The following is a 17,865-nucleotide window of genomic DNA, read 5'->3' on the forward strand; positions in this document are numbered from 1 at the left end:
GGATAGTTTTGCCATGGAGTTCACCAATGGCACAAGGACAGGAGATACCACAGAAGAGCATTGCCATGACCTGCCACAAGACACATGGATGTGCAACACCCACCTGTGTTGAGGTATTACACCTGAGGAAGAGAAGGCCTCCAGGCTCCAATCATAGAAGGGAGGAAGCTCTCCCAGGCAGATGGGGGATGTGGGTCAGGAAGGGAACTCAGCCAGCTGTGGGTTGGATTATGAACATGCTACAATAGCAGATGAAAGAGTTCAGCAACTAAGGACAGAGTAACATAATTAAGGCAGCAGGAAGAAATGAGAATCACGAGAAGGTTGTAGACAAGTAAACACAGACAGTAGAAAGACTTATTTGTGAATTTACATTTTTATATTCATTTCTCCATTTGAAGAAATGGAGGGGCCAAACTGGTGCATGGTTCAGAGTATCTGCTTAGAGCTGATCCAGCGCTGTGAAATGGAGCAGCTGTGTGACTTGGCCTCACGTGGAAAGGATGGTCTCCCCTCTGCTTCTGGCACAGTAGCTTGCTTGTCCCAGGGGGGAGGAAGAGGAGGAGACAGGGGTCTTCTCTCGTGCCTTTCGTAAGTGCAAGTGCCAAAGCTTGTGGAGATGCACAAGGGTAGCAGAGTCTGGTCCAGCAAATGGAGGCACTGCAGTCATGGACTTAGGAGGTGCTTAGGGTGTAAGGCTCCCTCAGGTCTCTGAGGAACTGTAGGAGGTGGATGGAGGAGTAGGAGGGAATACAGTCTTCGGCTGTTAGAATAGAGGAAAAGGAGTTGTCAAGTGTACGTGTGGAATATTTCCAGTGTGAGTAGTATGTGTAACTGAATATGACTTCAATATTTTGTGAGAGTTGATGAGCTCTGGTCTTTTGAAGCAGGCACATGCAGAACTGGCAGTGGCACTGGCAGTGCTCCCTGCAGCATCAGCACAGCATCCGTTTGCTGTTCAACAGCAGCTGTGTTTCTGAGAATATGATGATTATTCTATAGTAATATACTGATGATTACTTTTTAAAATAGCCTGGATTTGGGGATATTTGTTGAACTGAACTGGAAGTTAATTACCTTTATTCTATTAGTGGTCAAAGTTGAGTCAAGTTGCTTTTGACATGGGTGCTAACCATGTCCAGCAGCAGTCCCCACAATTCAGCTGAGTCATGGCCATGTCTGAAAACACTTGTACCTCAGCTCTTGGTCTGAGTGGGTCTCCACATCCCAGTATGCAACAGGGAAAACTTCTGTGTGCTACCACGGGAAAATGATTTGTAGAGCAATGTACCACAGAAAAGGAGAAGTCAACTTTGAGTGGGGAAGATGCAGTGTTATCACATCAGTTCCTCAGTAGCTGCTTTGATGATGACATAGCCGTTCCATGTCTGAAAAGATTCATCAGGTTCCAAAGTTGTAATGGAAAAATGTCACTAGTTTCCTATCATTACTGATAGACTCATGCATTAATAACACTGGATGACATCATGTCAGTACTTTCATCTTCATCAAAACTGCCTTAGTCTATTAAAAATGAGAATATTATGAAAATATTCTGTGACCATTCTGTTGCTTTACTTTGTGTGCCTCACATACCTTGGAGAAAATAAACCATCTTATTTACTTCATGTTTCTCACCAACAAGAACAGTTGGAGCAGTGTATGTGTTGCACAGCTTGAAAGGAAAAAGTGGAGTGGACTTGTTTCCAGGTTAGGGCTTTATTTTTACTTTCATTTACAGAATATGCTTTTGAGAGAATTGGAACTGTATGGCAGAGTTTTAAAGTTCCCTTATGGCTGTCATTTCTGAAAGTGACCTTACAGAATGTTAAAACCTCACACTGAAGTGGGAGGTGTGTACCCTTTCTAATGGCGACTCCTTCCAGCTGTGTAAGGATGCTTTGTACATGTAAGAATGTACACAGATGTACACAGATGCTTTGTACACGTAAAAATTTGGTTCCATGTGTCTTCCAGGCCTCCCAGCCTCAGCACAAGGGACAGGAGTATGCTCTTCTGGGGGTTTGGGGCTCACAGTGAGTGTTTCCTGCCTGAGATGTCTCACAGGAAACCATTTTCTGGGACTGAATTTTGCCAAACGGATGTGCAGAGCCCTACCAGGCACAGGAGGAGCTGACAAGGGCAGCAGGATGCCATGGAGCAGGGTGCTGCCACGTGCTGTGCTCAGCTGCTCCTGGCCCCATCCGCCCCCTGGGAGAGCTCTGAAGGAGAACCCAGTGTCCTCCCCTGGCGTGGGAATGGCGCTCAGAGAGGATGCAGGGGCTGATTTACGTCACGGCACTGCGTGTAAAGCAGCAAGTTACAAAAGGGCATTCTATAGAACGGAGAAAAATATTAACCGAATGTTAGAAGAATGTTTGTCTTCCTGCTTTTAGCTCGACGTGGCTCTTTTTTTAGTCAGTCGTGTAAGAAGACCGAATTGGATGCAGTTAAAAGTGCGACAGCATCATTAAAACCAGTTTGAGAATCATGCTGGGGGCCTGCACTGCGCCCCACAGCTCTTCTGAAGAACAGCATTATGTTTGCTATCACCCACACTCGTAGGACCAAAGCATGAGTCAATGGCAGAACCCTGCATGCTCTAAAATGATGCATTTCTCTAACTTTCTGATTTTTCATAGAATCATAGAATGGCCTGGATTGAAAAGGCCCCTAATGATCATCTAGTTTCAACCTCCCTCATATGTGCAGGACCTGTTTCAGACTACATAAGTTATGAAAACACGCTGTAATTGACAGATCTTTAATTAAGTATCAAATAAATTAAACAAACCAGCAAACAACAGGCTAAAAAGGCATGCATTTACTGTTCCCCAAACTTCTCTCTTTCTCTTCTTATTCTCACTTTTCCCCTTCAGCAATCTTCAAAAGTTAATCACTGACAGGAACTAACAGGCAAAACCTTTCTTCTGGCCCTGGCACAATCCATAACCAGAAGTGCTTCTGACAGCTATTCCAGTGGAAGTCTGATGCCCCCTAAAGTTTCCAGTAAGACTTGCAGTGAAGAAATTGACGTTTCCCCTCAGCATTCTCAAGCAATAGCAGCTCTGAAGTTATTAGTTATTTATAGTTCTTTGTGGCTACATTAAGCACAGCAGAAGTTTGCACTGTGAGAAAATTAGCTCGGTCATGCTGGGCTGGGTAACAGTCCAAATTTCTGTCATCCACTGCCTGCAAGAAGGAGATGCTGTAATGCAGCCCAAAATCAAAGCTGTGTAACAGAAAGCATGCCTCTATTCCCCTGCTGCTCAAACTGGCGCAGTAATGAGGCTCCTTTATTTTTAATGTTTGGAAACCATGTGACTGTAAAAGGGAATCGGGTTCAGTAGTGGAGGGATGGTGAATGATGTAAATTTTCCACGAATGATACGAAGCCTCAACTTCATGGGTATTTCAGAGCACTTTTCTGAACAGGGATAATACCAGTATCATGACAGTTGGTCCGAAGTCCATCAAAATATATTATTATTGTGTGGTTAGTTGGTTTGGTTTTGCTTTGTTTGTTTATCTTGTTTTTATCTGATGTAGTCATTTTTCTTTAGCATTTTCAATTTTTATGTTTTCCTTTCGCTGTCTCTTGTTTGTTTGTCAGTGCTTGACATGAAAACATCCTCTCTCCTCAGCACCCTCTCAAGCTGCTCACACGCCGTGGTGGCCCTGCTGTACCCCTTCTCCTGGCAGCACACATTCATCCCTGTTCTGCCCTCGTCCATGATTGACATCGTGTGTTGCCCTACGCCCTTCCTGGTGGGCCTGCTTTCCAGCTCTCTGCCCAAGCTGAAGGAGCTGCCTGTGGAGGAGGTAAGAGCTGGCACCAGAATTATTTGCCAGGGCTAAAGCTGGCCTGGCCTTGAGAGAGCCTGCTGCTTGCTCCTTGGTCCTGAGGACAGAAAGAAGTGAATGTTGACTGGGGCAACAATTAAATACAGAGCCAATATTCTGATTTCTTATGTTTGTGTTGTACCTGTCACGACAAGATCATGAAATGCAAGCTGCTATGACACTGGCTAATGCTAATGGCAGTTGTGCATGCAGCCATAGGCAGAAGAGAAAATAAAACCTTTAAGGTTTTGGTTTTTTTTATTGGTGGGAAGGTAACTTTTAAGACTTTGCTAACACTGTATTGGAAATCAAATGAGAGTTGTACTTCATCAGCTGTTCTGGTAAAACACCACCAAAATCCTCAAGGCCACACACTTCTTTCTTGTCTCACTCCTACTGCTTTCCTGTCATTTTCCAATTTATTTGTGTGTGTGTGTGTGTGTTCATTTACAAGGCTCTCTGTGCTTCAGGCTTTTGTAAATCTCTGCTGTTTTCCTCCCACGTCCTAACATTGCTCTCCCACATCCCAGCTTGTTCTCACAGCTTCACTGCTCCATTAGCATTGGCATGTCACACCCTTGCCCTCCAGAAGCCCCGCTGTCTCAGACAGCACCATTTTCTTTAACCCACTCCCTGAGATACTTTTCAATCACTCATTAGCAAAAATTAATAACATGCTAAGGTGTAAAACAAAAAAAATCTGCCCAACTATGTTAATTTTTGCACATATTTACAGATCTATTTTAAATCTGACTTTAGTTCTACAGAAAGAACTTCATCTTCCTCTTTTGTAACCTCCTTTATGACTTTTCACAGTAGAAATTTGATCTGTGATGAGCTTGGGATCGTTCAGACAATCCTTCTCCATTAGAAAGCAGACTAAATGAATGTTTTCTATCTCTTAAGATATATTTTGCCATCATGTTTTCTTTCTTCAGGCTCTGATGGTTAACCTGGGATCAGATCGATTCATCAGACAGGTAAATTACACCTTGAAATGTTGCCACATACTTTAGCAACCTGCTTAATTTTATCATACTAGGATGCTTGCTTTTAAATCATAGATGCCCATATGCAGTGGGCAAGACACTAGCAAAAAGGAGCTCATTTTCTGTTTCATCTGAAATTAGCACCAGTGTCTTCAGGTGTGCGAAAGGGATTGCAGCTGCTAAAGAAACCAATAACTGTATTGGCAGTGCAAAGAAAACCATCAAAAATAGCATCATGTAAGCAAGAAAACTCATTGTTCAAGGTGAAAAGGACAAAAATTACAAAGAAGAGTCTCTGAGTGAGAGAGGGAGCATGGGGAATGGCTGAGTGTGGTGGGAGAAGGGTTGTGAACAGGCAGGTAGAAATGTGCCACTTGGTAATTTCAGAAGTATCCACCAGTAGGCAAGGTGAGTAAATTTTCTTTGTAAGGTTCCCTGGAAAATATGACTGTGAATATTCCTATAAATATTCCAAGGTGTGCTCACCTTTGCTGAACAAGCATTAAATAAACAAAGGGAGCAATGGGACAAAAGCCCAGAAAATAAGATGTGCTAGGACATAAGTAAAAGCAATTACTGAGAACTGAAGTTAAATAAAAGCAACTAGAGCAGCTGTGTGTGCACGTGGCTGCTCTTTGCATGATGTGTATTCAGTGAAACAACTATTTGGACTCTTTGGCTTGTGAAGAGCTGATTCCAAGCATACAGATCTTTACCTTGCTCTTCGGATTATCTTTTCTGGCTTCAATCTCATTAAGAGTGACAAGAAATGTTTAGAAATACATGATAGCTGCACACAGGTTTTTATTATTATTTCATTTAAGTAGGCTTGACAGCAGCTGATGCAAAATGCTTTTCTTCTGAACCTTAAACTGTGCAAAATTAATTGCTGCAGTTGCTGCACAGGATGAATGTGATTTAAGGATGTTTTCTTCCCCTGTCAGATGGATGATGAAGACACACTATTACCTAGAAAGCTGCAAGCTGCTCTGGAGCAGGCTCTAGAGAGAAAGAATGAACTGATAAATCAGGACTCAGATAGTGATTCAGATGATGGTAAGCTCATTTGGAAACTCATAAACAGCCACGTAGGTACTATTCTTAGTTTCAACCCAGGAGAAAGAAAGAGGGGACTCCAGTACTCAGATACAATTTGCAGTATCAAAGAGTGTCTCTGAATGCACAAGGAATAGGACTGATAGCATCAGCACATAGCAATACATTGTCAGCATTCTACTTTAATAGCTTTGTAAGTGAAACATACTTCCACGAGTAGTTTTAAGCCTTTAATCAAACAGAGGTTGTACTTAACTTGGCTCTGATTCAATCCAGAATAACTATCTGTGCTGAGAGGTGAGTCTCCTGTGGGCTCTTGCTATCTTCAGGGAGAGCAGCAGGTACCTCAGAAAGTGGTTTCAGTGCTGGAGGGTCTGAACTGCCTTGGAAAATTCACATTTCTTTCCAGCAATTATAAAAAGAGCCCAGGGTGAATGTAACCACCTGTGGTTAACAGGTATGAGGGAGGACTCTATTCAGCTTCTAAAATTTGTTTCTACTCATCTTTGCTTTACATATGTAAAGCCATAGTGTCACCACCAGTAGTGGTGAAAGCGTAAATTCTACAACATATACTTTTAGATCTGTTTTCAGTGTACAAGCTTATTATCCTCCAAGCATCCATTTTAATTCTCAGAGCTGCATAGAGGCTCGTCAAGTAAGGAGTTATTCATATTTAAACTTAGAGGTATCACTTCGATGCTGCACTCACAAAGTTTTTAATTTTCTGAGCTGTCTCCTGAGGATTTGTATTTCTTGTTACAAAACACCAGTTACAGGGCTGCAAAGGAGCTGCAAAAGTCCTTTCTCTTATCACCACTGCATCAGTAAACCGCTAGATGACAGTGCCCAGCCCGGGGTGGGGACAGTGCTGAGAGCCGCAGCAGCTGATTGTGGTGTCTTATTGCTGCCTTATTTTGCAGAATGTAACACCCTGAATGGATTAGTGTCTGAGGTTTTTATCCGATTCTTTGTGGAGACAGTTGGCCATTATTCCCTGTTCCTAACCCAGAATGAAAAAGGAGAGCGTGTCTTCCAAAGGGAGGCATTCCGTAAATCCGTGGCCTCCAAGAGCATCCGCCGCTTCTTGGAAGTGTTCATGGAATCCCAAATGTTCGCTGGTTTCATTCAGGACAGAGAACTGAGAAAATGCAGGGCGAAAGGTAAGGGTGCGGATGGCTTTGTGCTGCGGAGGGGGCAGAGCCGAGGGGCGGCGAGAGGAAGCAGCATCAGAGGAAGGGGACGGCAGGATCTCTGTCGGCAGAGCGCTTTCCGGCTCAGTTTTCTCCCCTCTTCCGTAGGTCTCTTTGAGCAGAGGGTTGAACAGTATTTGGAGGAGCTTCCAGACACTGAACAAAGTGGAGTGAACAAGTTTCTGCGAGGCCTTGGTGAGCAAACTGTATAGAAGTATTTCTGGAATTAATTTTCACGTGACTTCTGTGCTATTTTATTTTAAAAAATATATAAAATCTTTGAGATGAAATCAGATAATGAAGCAGAGGTTTAGGTATGGGATGGGAAACATCAAAAGAATACAATGAAAACATACTTAAAATCAGAGTTTATTATGGTTTTTGTGAAACGGTTTCATTTCCAATTCCAAATGTTTCATTTCCAAACATAATTGAAGAAAAAAAAAAGTTGACTACTAAGCATTTTGTTAGTTGGCTCTCCCTCCTGGTGTTAAACAATTGCACTGCAAATTAACCCATTCGTTCAGTAACTTTTGATTGCAGTTGTCTTTTCCAGTATGTGAAAAAGTGACTGGTGGTGCATTTTCTTTAGGAAACAAAATGAAGTTCCTTCACAAGAAAAACTGATCTCTTTCTGCTGAACCACCAACCCAAAGACTACGTATGACACTGTGCTTGGGACACCTGCAGCTGCAGACCTTGATGTGGGAGAATGAAAAAAGCTGACTGCAGCTTTGAGTGATTGCCCGTGCTGTTACAGAGCATCCGTGTATTTGGATGGGATTTGTAAATACTGTGCTGTAAGCTTTTGTAACTGATTTTGTAATGAGCAAAGAAAACTGTGGTAAATATTTGTATATTCCTGAGAATAACAGGTGCTTTCCTAGTATGAGTTGAGTTACGCTTGGTGCAAAGATGAGTAGCTGACTGCATGCAGCTCTCAGCAGAACCACTGATTTCAGGGGATGTTTGTGAGAACTGCACTGGTGCCTGAGTACTGCGGTAACAAATGGACCCATGGGTCCATGGCAGAGGTTGTGTGTGCGACGGCTGGCTTTGTGTGGCAGAGTTGGTATTGTTTTTTTTTCCTACCTTTCTTTCTCATAAATTTTAAAAACGAAGTAAGAAAGTAACTTGATAATAAGGTACTTGGTTCACAATACAAAGCTTCCACTTGGTTTGAACGCTGGTCAGTAAACTCCTTGTAATCCATTCTGCACTAAGACTGCTAACTGTGAGGAGAGCTCCGTTTTTTGACATGCAAGCTGCAACGTGTAGGTACAGTATGTCCTTTCCTCATGTATGTAAGTATGGTTCCCAATAAACCGTGTAAATATACCTGTTTTATAGTCTTTGTGCACTTCTGATGCTGAGTGGGTACAGAACCAGAGGAACTTGTGAATGTGAATTTGCAGTTAAAATACAAAATGGTTGTTACAAATTTGTCTCTCAGTAAGTTTGCTGTTTTGTGACATAAAGTGTTTTTAATTCTACTTAATGTTTTTAGCCAGAGCAAAGGCAGTTTATATTACTAAGGCGTTAATTTTATCCTAGCAGAAGCATCTCTTTAAACATTTTTTTTCAAGTGGGTCAGTAGCAGATCCCTTTCTGTCTTTGTATGTATCATACTGCTCCTAGACTTCCTAGAATCAGGGTTGCCATCCCTGGAGGTGCTCCAGAGCCATAGAGATGCGACACAGAGGGCTGTGGTGAGTGGGCATGGTGGGCGTGCGATGCTGGCTGGGTTGATCTTAGTGTTCCTTCCAACTTCTGTGATTCTATGAATCCACGATTACATGGTAGTATTTTCAAATTGCTTTGGCACTGCCTTGGTTCAGTGACCTGAGCAGAATAAGAACAGCTGGTGTGTGGGGGGGGAGAGTTGCTTGAATTTCTGATGAGCTATCAGCTGCCTTCCATACAGCCTGCTGCTCTTTGGTGTCCACTGCAGTTAAGAGCATTGAAAGATGAAAAAAGCACTGTATTTTTCTTCATTTGCAGAGTCATTTCTCTCTTACGGCGTTGAGGCTCGCGCAATTCCAAACCTGACAGTGGTTCTGGTTTGCTATCAGCCTCATAGAGCAAAAGCGAGGGTTTATTCACTGAAAAGGTGAAGTCATTTCCTTTTTTCCCTTGCCTCCCTCACACTCAAACATGTATCAATGATAGCAATAGGACAAGAGGGAATGTTTAAATGGAAACAGGGGAGATTTAGGTTAGATATGAGGAGGAAGTTTTTCACTCAGAGGGTGGTGACGCACTGGAACAGGCTGCCCAAGGAAGTTGTGGATGCCCCATCCCTGGAGGTATTCAAGGCCAGGCTAGATGTGGCTCTGGGCAGCCTGGTCTGCTGGTTGGCGACCCTGCCCATAGCAGGGGATTGAAACCCAATGATCATTATTGTCCTTTTTAACCCAGGCTATTCTATGATTCTGTTACTCTATGAGTCAATACTTTGAAAGTGTACATCAAATAAACGCTCAATGTAAAATATCAAGTTCAACGGAAATATAAGCGGTACCCATTCGCGTCCTCAGGGACACACCTCCCCGAGCACCCCCACACAGGGCTGAACTACCGCCCATTTCTGCGCGGGATCCAACAAGCGTCTCACCGATCTCGCGAGACTCCACGCTGGCTGCGAGAGCCTCTGCACAGTCTCGCGAGAGCCTCTGCATAGTCTCGCGAGAGCTGGCCTCTCCCGGCGTTGCCTTCCCCTGGTCTCGCGAGCGCAGCGTTCTTTCTCTGCCGGCGCGCACGCTGACAAGATGGTGGGTGCAGCTGGGCTGCTTCTCGCCTCCCGTCGCTGAGGGATGTGGCCGGGAAGGGGGTGGGGTGAACGGGGCTTCTCCTTGCCCGTGGCCTGCTCGGGATGGTGTGGGACGGGATGGGATGAAATGGGGAGGGCGGCGAGGTGAGGCTGTTCGGGCCTCCCGTCGGCGGACCCGGGCCTCCATGGCGCCTGAGCGGGTGGGGCCGTCTCGTTCCAATCGCGGCCGTGCTGCTCACCGCCGCTGTCGCTCCCTCACAGCCTTCCAGACTGCGGAAGACCAGGAAGCTGAGGGGACACGTCAGCCACGGGCACGGCCGTATCGGTGAGTGGGGGTGCCGTGCGGGCGAGGGACCGAGGGAGCGGGGCTGTCCTGCGGGAGAGCGTCGCCGGGTACCGGGTTGTGCGTGTATGTGGGGACGTAGAGCCTGAGAACGGGGCTGGGCGGCTTGTTAAACATGCAGTGCCTGTTCTTGTGTGTGCAGGGGACAGAGTAAGACTGCAGACATCAGAGTAATTAGCTGAAGTTGGCATTTAATTGTGGTCCGAAGTTAAAGCATTATCTATTCTTGGTGTAACAGGTTGAATTTTTCTTTTCAGGCAAACACAGGAAGCATCCTGGAGGCCGTGGTAATGCTGGTGGTATGCACCATCACAGGATCAACTTTGATAAATAGTAAGCTAGCATTTTAAGTTTGTACTAGCAAAAAATGCCCATTTCTGAAGTAGAAACAACTATATTTTATATGTGAACTGCTGAACGAACTTACAATCCCTTGTATTTTTTTTCTAACACAAAGCGTGGCTTCACAGCTGCCATCAATTCATGTCCTCATTTTATCTAAACTCAAAGGCCTTTCTTAAATTAGTCATCTTGCGGAACTCAGTGAATTTGCTGGTTAGGATGGTGTCCAGCTAACAGATGCATATATGAATTGTTACATGAATTAGAATTAGAAACGTTACATAAATCAGAACTGCTCTTTAGCTGCCTACCGTAGGGAGTGGGGGTTGCTGACTGAATGCCGAGACTAGAGTCACGTCTGGACAGTGCCTGTTGTCCTGATGTGCTAGAGTACTCGAAAAGTAACCACTAATCTATATTCACTGGCTGTGAGCATTCCTGTCTCAGTCAGTCACCAGATTAGTGACAGGAGCTTTGGAGCTCCTCATGCAGTGCAGTCCTGCCTGAATTCACTGACTTGATTTTGCAATGGAAATACAGATTTGGGCCAGACTCACCATGAGGAGGATTAAATTGTAAGTTCAAGGGAGAACAGGCACTGAAATTTTTTTTTTTTTGTGGCTTGGATAGCAGTGATTATTACAGTTGAATACTACGTGTATAATGCAAAAGTGAAATAATTTTTTAAATTTTTTTGATTACTCTGAGCAAGTTAAGATCCTTGTTTCAGTGTTAAAATCCTACCTATTCAGGATGAATTAAAAATGTGATTTAACAAGAAACGTATTTTCTTTCACAGTCACCCTGGCTACTTTGGAAAAGTGGGTATGAGGCACTATCACTTGAAGAGAAACCAAAAGTTCTGTCCCACTGTCAATTTGGATAAACTATGGACCCTTGTAACTGAACAGACAAGACTCAATTATGCAAAAAACCAGGCTGGACTGGCCCCAGTCATCGATGTTGTGCGCTCAGTAAGTTTCTGCTCAAATTCAGGACTGCAGTTCCTGCTCATTTAACGTGTTACTTAGCTTTGTGTTTCAGGCTAAAATGGTAGACTGCAAATAAATTGCAGTGCCTGAATATTTGTAAACCTGGAACATAATTGTGTATCTTAGCATATCAGTAGGTAGACTAGTCTTTATGTTGTTAATGAAAGAATGACTTCCCTTTTTTTTTTTTTTTTTTTGAAAGGTGGTAGAAGGTTGTTTAATTACCAGAAGCCCATGTGAAAACATCACAGTGCTGTTCTCACTTACAGAAAGCCATTTCTAATACTGAGAATAGAGTCACATCTTTACATGTTCTGTTGTTCTGGTGTGCTATCGTTCTCAGATATAAACTTCTGATCCTCATTCACTGGCTGCGATACCTCATATCTCAGTCAGCCACCAAATCAGTGACAGTAACTACCTTATCAAGTAGGTATGCTCTGCATCCGAGAAGCCTCCTTGTTGGCCGGTTGTGCCACTTCTAAAAAACAGTGACTTGAAAGGCTGTATTACTAATCAGCCTTGTGCCACCATTGTCCTTTTAATGGAGAGGACAGGGGTGAAATGAGGGGATTCCAGCAGAGAGGTGATGTAAAGAGCGTGGGCCAGATGTAACTGGCTAGTAGTTAGCTGCAGCAGTGCAGCCTGCTGCTCTGTCCTTTGGAAAAGTGGGAAGCAGTCGGCAACTTCTTTACAGGACTTGGCATTGTGTTCTGTATGTGGCTTTGGGAAGTTAACAGCTTCACATGTTCTAGATTACTGAAAAAGCGTAACCACCTCATAGTTTCTACCTCTCTGAACAAACACAACTGCAGTAGCTCATGCAGGATATATTTTACCAACTTCAGAGATGGATGAGGAATTTAGGTCGCAGTGATGATCATAGTTCTGGTTTTTATTGATGTGTGCTAAAGGACAGAATGGAAGAGCCTGGAAGTTGGTTGCAAACACTAATTGTTGTCTTTTTTGTTGTTTTTCTTTAATCTTTCTAGGGTTACTACAAAGTCCTGGGCAAGGGCAAGCTGCCCAAGCAGCCTGTAATTGTGAAAGCAAAGTTCTTCAGTAGAAGAGCAGAGGAGAAGATCAAAGAAGTTGGTGGTGCCTGTGTGCTTGTGGCATAAAGGCCTTAGTTTTATTCGAACTTTCTGAATAAAGACCAATGTGTAAAATGTGTTGATTTATAGAATTTTCTGACTTTTTCTTTTTTGTCTTGTCCTATGCCGTTCACATTAAGTCTTATCCATGTAGTTATTTCTGGCTGTATTGTGTAGTGGTTTGGCAGATGCTTAGGGTGATTTGAAACTGCCTGGTTACAGTGCCAGCATTTGGCACTTGAAGAAGTACCTCCTATGGTGCCTTCACAAAGTAGCAGTGTATACTGGCTTTTCTTATAGCCAGACTTCCCATGCATTAAGGAGGTATCACAATCCACTCTCCCTCAGGGTTGGGCAGCTGTTGGGCACAAGCTTGGGGCCATGGTGCCTCAGGGTGCATGGCTATCAGGCTTGGTCCTTGTTGAGGCTTAGGCTGGTTTTGCAGCCCGATTACCCTAGAGCCTATTCCTCAGATGTATCTCCCAAACAGTCCAGAATATCTGGGGAACATTTGGAAAACAAGAGACCTGAGTAAATAGCAACTTTACTGCTTTTACCACCTGATTTTATGAATGTGACTAAATTCTCACCTTGTATTTCTTTGGAAGGTCATCAGATGTTTGGAATTTGAGTCCTGATATGTGCTAAGTGGCAAGGAAAAAACTTGTTCTCCCTCATTTAGGCTGATGGCCCAAAAGCCAGGCCCTTTGCCTTGCAGGTGAGATTGCTGCCAGCTGCTTCCCCTAGCTCCCTCACACTCAGATACTTCATTTGCAGCCTCTGATGCTGGACATGATGTCTCCCATGGGCCACTGGTAATGTAGCTGCCTGACTGTTGGTTTGCATTCCTGACTCAGCAGGAAATTTTTTCTCACCGTCGTCCTCCATCCTTCCAAAATGCTTGTACTTAATTTCTCCTGTTAGGAAAAAAACTAAAACATAAACTAAAGGAGTATGGAACATGCTTCTACTCATTCAGCTGCTTGTCTGGTCTTCATAGTGGTGCAACATATCCCAGTATTTGGTTTTGTGTTTGCAATGATTCTCTGAGTTTGTGCTTTGGCTCTGGGCTGTGGTTTCTTTGCCTAAACTGTGGTAGTCTAAGACCTCAAATTCCTATTGCAGACGTTGCATATTTCTGTAGGATCTGGTTTGTCATCTTAGCAATGGTATTTGTAAGAAACGAAGGTGGCGCAAGCCAAAAAGCTGTGGCATTTGTCTCTGAAAGATGATGTGATGCATCACGTGCCAGATGTGATGGATGCCCCATATCTGCAGACATTCAAGGTCAGGCTGGAGGGGCTCTGGGCACCTAATTGAGCTGCAGATGTCCCTGCTCATTGCTGGGTAGTTGGAGTGGATGGCCTTTAAGGGTCCCTCCCAACTCAAATCGTTCTGTGATTCTATTCTGTAATAATTGCTTTTGTACCATCTATTACTTAAACTACAGGTACAGTCACCACAATTCATTTCTGAACAGACCAGTTGTTTTGATGCTACAACTATGTTTTAGTGATGGGTTTGAATTTGTTGAAGTGCATTCAGTAAAGTTGATGGATATCTACCTTTTCTTAGTAGTGGGTCTTGGGTATGAAACTACTTTTTTAAAGTAGTTTGAATAATTAGGATTTCAGGATGCAATACTTCTAAAAAAGATTTAAAAAAACACAACAAAACCATTTGTGGACTTCTGAGACGTCTATGATTTTGTTTCATTAAAGAAGAAGGTCTTTCTGCTAACCATTTCCATTGGAATCTTGCTTGAGCCGGACTCCCCCCAAGGGGATGTTTGTCCCTAAGATTAGAGCTGCTGCTCTTCTGTGATGGGGAGATCTGGAGACAGCTGCAAGTTTGTACTGCTGGCAGCAAGGCCACCACGCCAAGGCAGTGAGCAGTCATGTGGGGCTTTGGCCCCACCAGGGGGTTCAGTCAGCCAGAGGGGTGCTTCCAAAGGAGATGAGACTGTTTGCTTTTCCTTCTCAGATGCAACTTGCCAAAGTTTCTCATTGCAGGCTGTATCTGACATCTCTGTACATTTGAGAATCAAGGATGGTACATGATCTGCAAAGTACTCAACTCATCTTGAGGAGCTTAGGTTGGCAAAGGAAATGTCCTGCTTGCAGAAAGTTCCAATTTGGTCTATAACCTGATGTGTGTTCGTCTTGACTGGTGTAATTTGATCACTGCAAAGTGCACTTTATTAGATTTCTAAGAAGCTCAACAGAAGTTGCATTGCATTTATCAAGGCAGCTTTCTAATGGGCATTGCTGAAATGATGGAGGTACGAGCAGTTACAATTGTCTTTATTTGCTTTACCTGCAAGCTCTGAAATATTGAGGTGTAATTATAAAAGCAATCAGAGAATATCATTATTTTTATTGCATGGTTTCAGTGCTTCTAGCAGGAAATGTACAGCATGTGACAGTTCAGCCCGATACCAGCTTTGTAAGTAGATCAATAGAACAGATTACTTCAGTTTTTTACAAAAGCTGCAAGTACTATAGAGAGACAGTGGGATCATGGTTTATAAACCTTAAACCACACTTTCCTGCACAACAATCTGCAAAGGTTTGGTTTGGTTTTTGTTTTTGGTTTTTTTTTTTTTTTTTTGGTAAAGCGGGTTATGTGATTTTTTTTTTTAGCTGCAAGGAACTTCCTCTTTCTTCAAGGGACTGAGTAAGTGTTGTTTCTGAGAACGTGCACCCCACTGCTGCCTTCTATTTTGTGCTTGAGAGATCAAGTGTTTTGGGAAGCAGAGGGGCTGACATGAGCCGTTTTGTGACTCTCCGTGTTTTTGATGTCAAACCTCAGCCAACGGCAATGGAGCCCCTGGATGTGCTGAGGAAATGCTTGGTGTGCAAATCGGATCTGTGCAGGAGAGACCCCAGGATGCTGCCATGCCTTCACTCCTTCTGTAAGGACTGCCTTCCAGAGCTGATTCAAGGATACAGCTACATTTCCACTGTGCATGAAGTTGTATATGAAGGTAATGTTTATGAGCCTCTGATTGACTTAGGTGCTTTGTAATACAGTATTATAAACATGTATGGTTTGAGGAACACTTCTATGTAGCTACTTTGAAAGAATAAGCTAGGAGACTCAAGGTGTGTATGAGCAAGGAATGGACTGAGAAAAACTTCCTTTAGCACAATCTCCATTCAGCAGCAGTGCTTTGAATAGAAATGATGCAGACAGACAACAATCATGTTTTCCAGAAGGGTCTTGGTTTCATTTACCAAGTGTGACTTTATGAATATTTGCTTTGCTTAAAACATACAGTGAAATGCAAGAAAGTAGTTGCTAGGCTAAGTTAATATTTATTCTTTTGGACATGTTGGACTTCTCTGTGGTTGTGGTTAGAGTTAATATACCTCCTCTTCTCCCTTTCCTGTCCCTGCAAACACCACAGTAAACAGTGACATCCGGCTCTTTGCTCTTCATGGAGGGCACAGCAATTGTTATTAGAATATGGGTATTGTGGTGCACTGAAACTCTTTGCGCTTTCCTTTTGTTCTCATTTTAAGTGTGGTTTCACTCTATCTAAGCACTTATGACTGAGGGATATGCTGTAACTTGTCCTAACAAATTGCCTGAAGCTGGCTAGGACATGAAGCATTTTGGGCTGTGTAGCTTTTCAAGTGCTGAAATCATTTGTACAGTTTCTAGTGATGCTGTTAATAGAAAATACGTAATTTTTTTTGGAATGAAAAGGGACTTCCATCTCAGAATGCAGTCATTTTAACTGAATGAGGCTTAATTACCATGGGGAAGCATTCCAAACTCATTACTAATTTATAAGGAGAGCAAAGACACATAGATTGCTTGTATTTCCACAGGCTTTGAACTCTAGATGAATAAATCACATCGTTTATTATCTCTTCCAAAGCAGGTTTTAGAAACATGGAGGAATTGAAGATATTTTCCCTAAGGTGATGATAATCTGCATTGATGTGATAAAATAAACTAGATAAGTTCAGGTTCAAGCACAAGTGGAAATAGTGTTAGAAGACGACTGCTGAAAAGCTGGCAGAACACAGAAGATAAAGGAATAACTGAATGGCAAAGGAGAAAGGCTGTTTGTGGGAGGGTGCAGACAGGAAAAGACATAAAGGTAGGGGAAGCAGGCAGCAAAGCAGTCATTTCAAGAAAATGCCTCCTTGAAATGTTAAATGCCCAGTCACACCAGGTTTTAAGTATGAGGGGCCTCTTTTGTAATTGAGTGATGTTGAAAACCACCACTACCTTGGTTTTTTTTGTGTGTGTGCTCGTTTGACATCCATGTCATTCCTTTCTCCTCCTTGTTTTTGTTTGCAAAGTGGAAAAAGGAATTTATGCTTCTTGATGATCTTGGATGAAGTGCAGCTGGGGGTTCTCATGAATCATTAAAATATCAGATGTTTATTTGGGCACCTGAGAGCAGGTTGGGAAATATTTGTCTACAGGAGATTGGAAGAAAGAATGGTCCACATCTATATTCTTGAAGTTTCTCTGTTTACTTCTTCATTCTCTTGTAGTTGGGAAATTTCTATGGGAAAGGAAAAGACTGGAGAAACGGTAGAGGAAAGAAATAACACACAACGATGACCCACTGTAAATGAAGTGAGACACCAGGTGCAAAACTCCATTCATATATAAGCAACAAGAGCAGCAAAACCAAAACATCTGTGTCTCTTCAATCAGTGATTGAAACTGCAACCACTGTGAGTCAGCCAGGATGCATTTGTGAAGTCCTCTGCCACTCACGGTGCACTGTGAAAACATATGGTTGGTTCTTGTGTGCTGCCCTTCTGGGCCTGTCTCCTCACTGAATTCTGAAAGCACTCAAAGCCAAATCTGTCTGAATTGGGGGTTGGCATCAAAATAAATTCCTCTTTATCTGCAAATCTTTCTTTCCTTCAGATATTTGATGATGTAAATCATTTTCATACTTTCAATGTCATAACTCCGGAAGGAACAGGAAGAGGAGCTGTAGAGGTGTGTTGTGAAAGGTTCATGTTTTTTGGAGACATCTTGAAGGCTGCTTATTTGTCCTCAAAAAAAAAAATCGCAGCCACTGTTTAAATCATCATTTAGGCCCCAGAGAGCAATGTTCGTATACTAACCTTCTGTGTTATTTTTTTCTGAAATGCTATTTTAGAAACATGCTTTGGCCTTTCTCTGGCTCAGATAACAAAAATCATGGAAAATGGCTGCATAATTTCTTTCAACATTCTGCAGAGAAGTCTAAAACTGTCCGCACTTGT

General features: G+C 43.0%; 3 protein-coding genes and 2 non-coding genes across 13 annotated transcripts in view; all 5 read left to right on the top strand.

Annotated features, from left to right (window-relative positions):
* The window catches only part of DENND2B (DENN domain containing 2B), a 153,540-nt gene extending 145,121 nt beyond the window's left edge, over nucleotides 1-8,419 (top strand). For all 7 annotated transcript variants that reach the window (XM_048947408.1, XM_048947415.1, XM_048947410.1 and 4 more), the window contains 6 exons: nucleotides 3,645-3,822; nucleotides 4,782-4,823; nucleotides 5,777-5,888; nucleotides 6,812-7,051; nucleotides 7,190-7,276; nucleotides 7,674-8,419. In XM_048947408.1, coding sequence (XP_048803365.1) covers nucleotides 3,645-3,822; nucleotides 4,782-4,823; nucleotides 5,777-5,888; nucleotides 6,812-7,051; nucleotides 7,190-7,276; nucleotides 7,674-7,708 — 694 coding nt within the window. In that variant the 3' untranslated portion in view covers nucleotides 7,709-8,419. The remainder of the gene's footprint in view (nucleotides 1-3,644; nucleotides 3,823-4,781; nucleotides 4,824-5,776; nucleotides 5,889-6,811; nucleotides 7,052-7,189; nucleotides 7,277-7,673) is intronic.
* Nucleotides 8,420-9,109: 690 nt separating this feature from the next.
* RPL27A (ribosomal protein L27a) lies at nucleotides 9,110-12,714 on the top strand. Its single transcript, XM_048947420.1, has 5 exons — nucleotides 9,110-9,852; nucleotides 10,113-10,176; nucleotides 10,452-10,527; nucleotides 11,336-11,510; nucleotides 12,521-12,714. The coding sequence occupies exons 1-5, from the start codon at nucleotides 9,850-9,852 to the stop codon at nucleotides 12,647-12,649; spliced, it is 447 nt and encodes a 148-aa protein (XP_048803377.1). The 5' UTR covers nucleotides 9,110-9,849; the 3' UTR covers nucleotides 12,650-12,714.
* On the top strand, nucleotides 10,876-11,007 carry LOC125695605 (small nucleolar RNA SNORA3/SNORA45 family). The gene has a single exon (XR_007378017.1). It is a non-coding gene; the product is annotated as a small nucleolar RNA SNORA3/SNORA45 family (small nucleolar RNA).
* LOC125695606 (small nucleolar RNA SNORA3/SNORA45 family) lies at nucleotides 11,813-11,944 on the top strand. Its single transcript, XR_007378018.1, has one exon. It is a non-coding gene; the product is annotated as a small nucleolar RNA SNORA3/SNORA45 family (small nucleolar RNA).
* Nucleotides 12,715-15,272: 2,558 nt separating the features above from the next.
* The window catches only part of TRIM66 (tripartite motif containing 66), a 42,913-nt gene continuing 40,320 nt past the window's right edge, over nucleotides 15,273-17,865 (top strand). Inside the window, exons 1-2 of one of the 3 annotated variants that reach the window (XM_048949429.1) lie at nucleotides 15,273-15,298; nucleotides 15,434-15,608. In XM_048949429.1, the coding sequence (XP_048805386.1) occupies nucleotides 15,443-15,608 (166 nt within the window). In that variant the 5' untranslated portion in view covers nucleotides 15,273-15,298; nucleotides 15,434-15,442. Of the gene's footprint in view, nucleotides 15,609-17,865 lie in introns of all 3 variants that reach the window. The other 2 variants (XM_048949428.1, XM_048949427.1) reach the window with 2 other exon arrangements.

This window comes from Lagopus muta, chromosome 6, assembly GCF_023343835.1.
Source record: "Lagopus muta isolate bLagMut1 chromosome 6, bLagMut1 primary, whole genome shotgun sequence".
NCBI lineage: Eukaryota > Metazoa > Chordata > Aves > Galliformes > Phasianidae > Lagopus > Lagopus muta.